Source organism: Pelodiscus sinensis, chromosome 2 (assembly GCF_052426305.1).
Source record: "Pelodiscus sinensis isolate ZL-2025 chromosome 2, ASM5242630v1, whole genome shotgun sequence".
In the NCBI taxonomy this organism is placed as follows: domain Eukaryota; kingdom Metazoa; phylum Chordata; order Testudines; family Trionychidae; genus Pelodiscus; species Pelodiscus sinensis.
The window spans coordinates 1,123,593-1,132,769 of NC_143053.1; the positions used below are offsets into that span (position 1 = coordinate 1,123,593).

A 9,177-nucleotide genomic window follows, 5' to 3' on the forward strand; every position below is an offset into this window, starting at 1 on the left:
AGCGGGCAGAGGCCGTTCAGCGCCCGGGGGCAGGAGACCGAGGGGCAGGGCGGGCGCAGCGGGCAGAGGCCGTTCAGCGCCCGGGGGCAGGAGACCGAGGGGCAGGGCGGGCGCAGCGGGCAGAGGCTGTTCAGCGCCCGGGGGCAGGAGACCGAGAGGCAGGGCGGGCGCAGCGGGCAGAGGCCGTTCAGCGCCCGGGGGCAGGAGACCGAGGGGCAGGGTGGGCACAGCGGGCAGAGGCTGTTCAGCGCCCGGGGGCAGGAGACCGAGGGGCAGGGCGGGCACAGCGGGCAGAGGCTGTTCAGCGCCCGGGGGCAGGAGACCGAGGGGCAGGGCGGGCGCAGCGGGCAGAGGCTGTTCAGCGCCCGGGGGCAGGAGACCGAGGGGCAGGGCGGGCGCAGCGGGCAGAGGCCGTTCAGCGCCCGGGGACAGGAGACCGAGGGGCAGGGCGGGCGGAGCGGGCAGAGGCCGTTCAGCGCCCGGGGGCAGGAGACCGAGGGGCAGGGCGGGCGCAGCGGGCAGAGCTGGTCCCGATGCACGGCCAGGCACTGGGTTCTGTTCCAGGCGCCGAGCGAGAGGTCACTTCTCTGGGGAGCGGGCAGCACCCTCCAGGCTGTGGCCACACTCAGCCACGTCCTGGCAACTGCCCTGGGACTCAGGAAGCACTGCCCCCCTCTCCACAGCCCGCCCCTCTTACCCCAGGGGGCCGCTCACCTTCTGCTCCTGCAGCTGGGCTTTCACCACCTTCACCTCCGAGGAAGGGGGCTTCTGGCTGCCGACCAGCTCCTCCATGTCGCCCACCCAGGCGAGCAGCGACTGCAGCAAGCCTTGGGCCGCCTCCGTGCGCGGGGAGTCTTCCGGGAGCTCGGCAGCCGCCGGGGCACCCTGGTGGGGAGAGAAAGACGTGCCGTGGGGTCCGGGGATCTCCCCCGAGAGCACCCAGGGTAGAGGCAGCGGCCGCGTTGCAGAGGGATCTGGACCACAGCCTGGCCTGCCGCCTGACACACACGCCTGACACCATAGCCTGGGCTGCCGCCTGACACACACGCCTGACACCACAGCCTGGCCTGCCGCCTGACACATGCCTGACACCACAACCTGGCCTGCCGCCTGACACACACGCCTGGCACCACAGCCTGTCCTGCCGCCTGACACACACGCCTGGCACCACAGCCTGGCCTGCCGCCTGACACACACGCCTGACACCATAGCCTGGGCTGCCGCCAGACACACACGCCTGACACCACAGCCTGGCCTGCCGCCTGACACATGCCTGACACCACAGCCTGGCCTGCCGCCTGACACACACGCCTGGCACCACAGCCTGGCCTGCCGCCTGACACACACGCCTGACACCATAGCCTGGGCTGCCGCCAGACACACACGCCTGACACCACAGCCTGGCCTGCCGCCTGACACATGCCTGACACCACAGCCTGGCCTGCCGCCTGACACACACGCCTGGCACCACAGCCTGGCCTGCCGCCTGACACATGCCTGACACCACAGCCTGGCCTGCCGCCTGACACACACGCCTGGCACCACAGCCTGGCCTGCCGCCTGACACACACGCCTGGCACCACAGCCTGGCCTACCGCCTGACACATGCCTGACACCACAGCCTGGCCTACCGCCTGACACATGCCTGACTCCACAGACTGGCCTGCCGCCTGACACACACGCCTGACACCACAGCCTGGCTTGCCGCCTGACACACATGCTTGACACCACAGCCTGGGCTGCCACCTGACACACACGCTTGACACCACAGCCTGGCCTGCCGCCTTACGCCTGACACACACGCCTGACACCACAGCCTGGCCTGCCGCCTGATACACACGCCTGACACCACAGCCTGGCCTGCCACCTGACACCACAGCCCGGCCTGCCGCCTTACGCCTGACAAACATGCCTGACATCACAGCCTGGCCTGCCGCCTTACGCCTGACACACATGCCTGACATCACAGCCTGGCCTGCCGCCTGACACACACGCCTGACACCACAGCCTGGCATGGCCCCCAGACACACACGCCTGACACCACAACCTGGCCCGTTGCCTGACATACAAGCCTGACACCACAGCCTGGCATGGCCCCCAGACACATACGCCTGACACAACAACCTGGCCTGTTGCCTGACACACACGCCTGACACCACAGCCTGGCCCGTTGCCTGACACACACACCTGACACCACAGCCTGGCCTGTCGCATGACACACACACCTGACACCACAGCCTGGCCTGCCGCCTGACACATGCCTGACACCACAGCCTGGCCTGCCGCCTGTCACACACGCCTGGCACCACAGGCTGGCCTGCCGCTTAACACACACTCCTGACACCACAGCCTGGGCTGCCGCCTGACACACACACCTAGCACCACAGCCTGGGCTGCCGCCTGACACACACGCCTGACACCACAGCCTTGCCTGCCTCCTGACACATGCCTGACACCACAGCCTGGCCTGCCGCCTGACACACACGCTTGACACCACAGCCTGGCCTGCCGCCTGACACACACGCTTGACACCACAGCCTGGCCTGCCGCCTTACGCCTGACCCACATGCCTGACATCACAGCCTGGCCTGCCGCCTGACACACATGCCTGGCATGGCCCCCAGACACACACGCCTGACACCACAACCTGGCCCGTTGCCTGACATACACGCTTGACACCACAGCCTGGCATGGTTCCCGGACACACACGCCTGACACTACAACCTGACCTGTCGCCTGACGCACACCCCTGGCACCACAGCCTGGCCCGTCCCCACTCCTGCCCCCGGGGGATGGAGGCCAGGACCCCGGCCCTGCTGCAAGGCCCATGTGCAGGTTCGGGGCGCTGCGCTGTCCCCTGCACTCAGCCAGGCCTGGGAGAGGCTGGCCCATCATTCACCTGGCTCCGCCCCGCGCACTCCGTCAGCAGCTTCACCGTCCTGGTGAGCAGGGGCTCCCGGCCTGGGTACTCCGTCACTTCCACAATCTCCGTCACGGTGGTCTCCGTCACCTCCGTCACCTCCGTCACCTCCCTGGTGGTCAGGGGCTTCCAGGCCCAGCTGCTGCCCGAGCTCCGGGGGGGGGCGCCTCTCGGGGGGGTCCAGGCCGCTGCCAGCGGGGCTTTGAGGGGGCTGCAGCCCCGGCCCCCGTTCTGCACCTTGACCTCCATGTTGTTTTGCTTGGGCAGGGGGCTGCTGGGTTGGCTCTTAGCCGAGCTGGGGCTCGGGCTCCAGCCGTTCTCAATCACCACCGGGTTCGGCGGGGGCTTGTCGGGGGCCCCGGCCCTGGCCTCACAGTTGTTCCTCCCCGCCGGGGGCTCGGGGCCGAGCCCCACGTCCCTCAGCAGCTCCTCCGGCTTGGGGCTCTTCTCTCCCAGGCAGCTGGGTCTGCTCAGCGAGGTGCCCATGGCCAGAGGGGGGCCCGGAGCCCGCGGGCCGGCCGGCGGGGGAAGGGTCAGCCCTGCCGCTCAGCCAGCCTACAACAGACGGGGGCAGCCGCGTTACGGGCAGGGGCAGGCCCGGCGGGGCCACGGGGGCCCAGGCATCCTGGCTCCTGCGTCCCGCCTGCAGCCGGCCTCCCCGGGAGGGGGCCATTCCCGCCCCTGGGGAGCCCGGCCCAGCTCAGGCCGCCAGGCGGGACGGTGGCCTGGCTGCGGCCCATCCCGCGGGGCTACAGCCCTTCCAGCCGGACCCTTCCCTTCCCGACCAGCTGCCCACATTGCGGGCAACTCCCAGGGCCGGGCCGGGGGCCCAGCTCCCAGGGAGGGGAGCCGGTTGCAGCCCCAGGGCACCTCCGGCCCGGCCGGGCACTCGGGGCAGTGCCAGTGCTTCGGCACTTGTCGTGCTGACAGGAAGGCAAACGGAGGGAACGGGGGGCGGGGGCCAGGGCACCAGGCGGCCGGGCAGCTGCTTCCTGCCGGCGTGGCTTTGTACCGCTGGATTAACGCGGGGCAGGGAGCCGGAGAAAAGAGCCATCTGGCTGCAGCGCCCGGACAAAGGCCGCACCAGGGGGTGCGAAGGGGGCGAGCCTCTTCGGGCCCTGGGGAGCCATGAGTCACCGCAGGCCCCAGGCCCCAGACAGCAGCCCCCGTTCTGCCGCCTGCCGGGCCCTGCCCATAAATCCCAGCATCACCGGACGCGGCCCCAGAGAGCGAGGCCGGCCCCGTCGCCGCCCACCCGCCGGGTGCCACCAGACACCGACCTGCTGCTAGAAACCCCCCTTCCCCAGCAGTCACCTGGCCGGGCGTTCTGCACCACGTCACGCACACTCACACGAGTCCCCACAGTGTGCACCATGCCACTCACACGAGTCCCCACAGTGTGCACCGCGCCACTCACACTCACACGAGTCCCCACAGTGTGCACCATGCCACTCACACTCAAACGAGTCCCCACAGTGTGCACCGCGCCACTCACACGAGTCCCCACTCTGTGCACCGCGCCACTCACACTCACACGAGTCCCCACTCTGTGCACCGCGCCACTCACACTCACACGAGTCCCCACAGTGTGCACCGCGCCACTCACACGAGTCCCCACTCTGTGCACCGCGCCATTCACACTCACACGAGTCCCCACACTGTGCACTGCGCCACTCACACTCACACGAGTCCCCACAGTGTGCACCGCGCCACTCACACTCACACGAGTCCCCACTCTGTGCACCGCGCCATTCACACTCACACGAGTCCCCACAGTGTGCACCGCGCCACTCACACTCACACGAGTCCCCACACTGTGCACCACGCCACTCACACGAGTCCCTACACTGTGCACCGCGCCATTCACACTCACACGAGTCCCCACACTGCACCGCGCCATGCACACTCACACGAGTCCCCACACTGTGCACCGCGCCACTCACACTCACACGAGTCTCCACACTGTGCACCGTGCCACTCACGCTCACACGAGTCCCCACACTGTGCACCACGCCATTCACGCTCACACGAGTCCCCACACTGTGCACCGCGCCACTCACACCCACACGAGTCCCCACACTGTGCACCACGCCATTCACGCTCACACGAGTCCCCACACTGTGCACCGCGCCACTCACACCCACACGAGTCCCCACAGTGTGCGCTGCGCCATTCACACCCACACGAGTCTCCACACTGTGCACTGCGCCACTCACACTCACACGAGTCCCCACACTGTGCACCGTGCCACTCACGCTCACACGAGTCCCCACACTGTGCACCACGCCATTCACGCTCACACGAGTCCCCACACTGTGCACCGCGCCACTCACGCTCACACGAGTCCCCACACTGTGCACCGCGCCACTCACGCTCACACGAGTCTCCACACTGTGCACCGTGCCACACACACTCTCATGACTCTCCACACTGCACCGCGCCATGCACACTCACACGAGTCTCCACACTGTCCACTGCGCCATTCGCACTCACACGAGTCTCCACACTGTGCACTGCGCCATTCACACAAGTCTCCACACTGTGCACCGTGCCGCACACACTCACACAAGTCTCCACACTGTGCACCGTGCCGCAAACACTCACACGAGTCTCTACACTGCGCACCGTGCCGCACACACTCACGAGTCTCTACACTGTGCACCGCACCATTCACACTCACACAAGTCTCCACACTGCATCGTGCCATGCACACTCACATGAGTCTACACACTGCACTGCACCATGCACACTCACACTCGTCTCTACACTGTGCACCGCGCCATGCACACTCACACGAGTCTAAACACTGCACTGCACCATGCACACTCACACTCGTCTCTACACTGTGCACCGCGCCATGCATACTCACACTCACACGAGTCTGCCCACTGTGCACTGAGCCATTCACACTCACACGAGTCTCTACACTGTGCACCGTGCCATTCACACTCACACAAGTCTCTACACTGTGCACCGTGCCACACACACTCACACGAGTCTCCACACTGCACCGCGCCATGCACACTCACACGAGTCTCCACACTGTGCACTGCGCCATTCGCACTCACACAAGTCTCCACACTGTGCACTGCGCCATTCGCAATCACACGAGTCTCCACACTGTGCACCATGCCGCACACACTCACACGAGTCTCTACACTGTGCACCGTGCCGCACACACTCACATGAGTCTCTACACTGCACTGTGCCATGCACACTCACACGAGTCTCCACACTGTGCACCGTGCCATGCACACTCACACGATTCTACACACTGCACTGCACCATGCACACTCACACTCGTCTCTACACTGTGCACCGCGCCATGCATACTCACACTCACACGAGTCTGCCCACTGTGCAATTCACACTCACTAGAGTCTGCCCACTGTGCACTGCACCATTCACACTCACACGAGTCTCTACACTGTGCACTGCACCACGCACACTCACACAAGTCTCTACACTGTGCACCACTCACACGAGTCTCTACACTGTGCACCGTGCCATTCACACTCACATGAGTCTCTACACTGCACTGTGCCATGCACACTCACACGAGTCTCCACACTGTGCACCGTGCCATGCACACTCACACGATTCTAAACACTGCACTGCACCATGCACACTCACACTCGTCTCTACACTGTGCACCGCGCCATGCATACTCACACTCACACGAGTCTGCCCACTGTGCACTGAGCCATTCACACTCACTAGAGTCTGCCCACTGTGCACTGCACCATTCACACTCACACGAGTCTCTACACTGTGCACTGCACCACGCACACTCACACAAGTCTCTACACTGTGCACCACTCACACGAGTCTCTACACTGTGCACCGTGCCATTCACACTCACATGAGTCTCTACACTGTGCACCGTGCCATTCACACTCACATGAGTCTCTACACTGTGCACCGTGCCATTCACACTCACATGAGTCTCTACACTGTGTACTGCGCCGCATGCACACTCACGCAAGTCTCTACACTGTGCACCGCGCCACATGTACACTCACACGAGTCTTTACACTGTGCACCGCACCATGCACACTCACACTCACACAAGTCTTTACACTGTGCACCGCACCATGCACACTCACACTCACGAGTCTCTACACTGTGCACCGTGCCATTCACACTCACATGAGTCTCTACACTGTGTACTGCGCCGCATGCACACTCACGCAAGTCTCTACACTGTGCACCGCGCCACATGTACACTCACACGAGTCTTTACACTGTGCACCGCACCATGCACACTCACGAGTCTCTACACTGTGCACCGCGCTGCATGCATACTTACATGAGTCTCTACACTGTGCACCGCACCATGCACACTCACACTCACGAGTCTCTACACTGTGCACCACGCTGCATGCATACTTACATGAGCCTCTATACTGTGCACCGCGCCACGCGCACTCACACGAGTCCCTACACTGCACCATGCCATGCGTACATTCACATGAGTCCCTACACTCTGCATCATGTTGCGTGCACACTCACAAGTCCCACCCAGTGCACCACACTGTGCACACACTCACACGGGTCCCTACACTGTGCACCATGCCACATACACACACACAATTCCCTACCCCATCACACAAACACACACTTCTAGGAGTACTTCCCCTGGGCGGGAAGCCATAGTGCCATACATGCGCACACAGGACCTTCCGCCCACTCTGATCACCCCCCGAAGCAGCCGCCTGCCCACCAAGCTCCTCTCCTGGCACCTCCCACTGCCCGGACACCCCTGCTGCCCCGGCAGGCGCCCCCGGCCCGGCGCTGTGCTTGGGGCAGCAGCAGGTGGCTGGGCTCCGTGGCTTGTGCCCTAGCAGGCTCATTCCCTCCGCTGGCCGCAGGTCCTCAAGCCGGGGGGCACTTACCTGGGTCGGGGCCCTGAGCTGCGCGGGCGGGGAAGAGCCCCTGGCTCGGAGCAGCCGGGCCCTGCCGGCGAGTCGCTGCCCGCCAGGACCCCGGCTGCCGCCTCCGGCCCTCCCTGGGCAGTGCCAGGCCCGGGCGGCGGCTCCGGCCCAGACTCGGTCCTGGCGATGCCGGGGCCTTCGGCGCCACTTCGGAGGCACTTGGCGGCGTCTGCGTCCCGGCGCGGGCGGCGGCTGTCCCTGCGCTGCGGGGCCGGGGCCGGGGGCAGGTGGCAGGTGCTGGCGGGGCCGGAGCAGAGGGCAGCCTCTGTCTGCAGGCGGGGGAGACCCTCCCTCGCCACCTCCCCTCCCCCCGGCCCCACCGCACGCTCGCACTAATACAATAAGCCCGCGCCGTTAACTCTTTGCTCACTAATTCACCACTGGCCTGTTACCCGGGAAACCCTCCAGGACTCTCCGCGATCCTCGGGCGGGGGGCGGGGGCAGGTCGTCCCACTCACAGGCCATGGGGCGCGGCTCCTCTCCCATAGCATTGCTGCTGCCGTCCCGCTGGGCAGCCAGCGCCCCGGGCCCCACGGACGGGGTGGGGGGGGTCTGGTAGCACTTGTGGGGCTGAGGCCTGGCTGGGACCCAGGTGACACGGATGGGGCGGGGGGGTCTGGTAGCACTTGTGGGGCTGAGGCCTGGCTGGGACCCAGGTGACACGGATGGGGCGGGGGGGGGGTCTGGTAGCACTTGTGGGGCTGAGGCCTGGCTGGGACCCAGGTGACACGGATGGGGCGGGGGGGTCTGGTAGCACTTGTGGGGCTGAGGCCTGGCTGGGACCCAGGTGACACGGATGGGGCGGGGGGGGGGGGGTCTGGTAGCACTTGTGGGGCTGAGGCCTGGCTGGGACCCAGGTGACACGGATGGGGCGGGGGGGTCTGGTAGCACTTGTGGGGCTGAGGCCTGGCTGGGACCCAGGTGACACGGATGGGGCGGGGGGGGGGGGTCTGGTAGCACTTGTGGGGCTGAGGCCTGGCTGGGACCCAGGTGACACGGATGGGGCGGGGGGGTCTGGTAGCACTTGTGGGGCTGAGGCCTGGCTGGGACCCAGGTGACACGGATGGGGCGGGGGGGTCTGGTAGCACTTGTGGGGCTGAGGCCTGGCTGGGACCCAGGTGACACGGATGGGGCGGGGGGGGGGGGGTCTGGTAGCACTTGTGGGGCTGAGGCCTGGCTGGGACCCAGGTGACACGGATGGGGCGGGGGGGGGGGTCTGGTAGCACTTGTGGGGCTGAGGCCTGGCTGGGACCCAGGTGACACGGATGGGGCGGGGGGGTCTGGTAGCACTTGTGGGGCTGAGGCCTGGCTGGGACCCAGCAG

The 9,177-nt window shown here is 66.1% G+C and overlaps 1 protein-coding gene across 2 annotated transcripts in view; it reads right to left on the bottom strand.

Annotated features, from left to right (window-relative positions):
* Positions 1–8,643, bottom strand: part of LOC142825942 (microtubule-actin cross-linking factor 1, isoforms 6/7-like) — a 199,083-nt gene extending 190,440 nt beyond the window's left edge. The window contains exons 1-3 of one of the 2 annotated variants that reach the window (XM_075918188.2): positions 7,816–8,643; positions 2,900–3,475; positions 715–885 (exon numbers count right to left, since the gene is read on the bottom strand). In XM_075918188.2, coding sequence (XP_075774303.2) covers positions 715–885; positions 2,900–3,406 — 678 coding nt within the window. In that variant the 5' untranslated portion in view covers positions 3,407–3,475; positions 7,816–8,643. Of the gene's footprint in view, positions 1–714; positions 2,862–2,899; positions 3,476–7,815 lie in introns of those variants that run through there. The other variant, XM_075918187.2, reaches the window with a different exon arrangement.
* Positions 8,644–9,177: the final 534 nt, after the last annotated feature.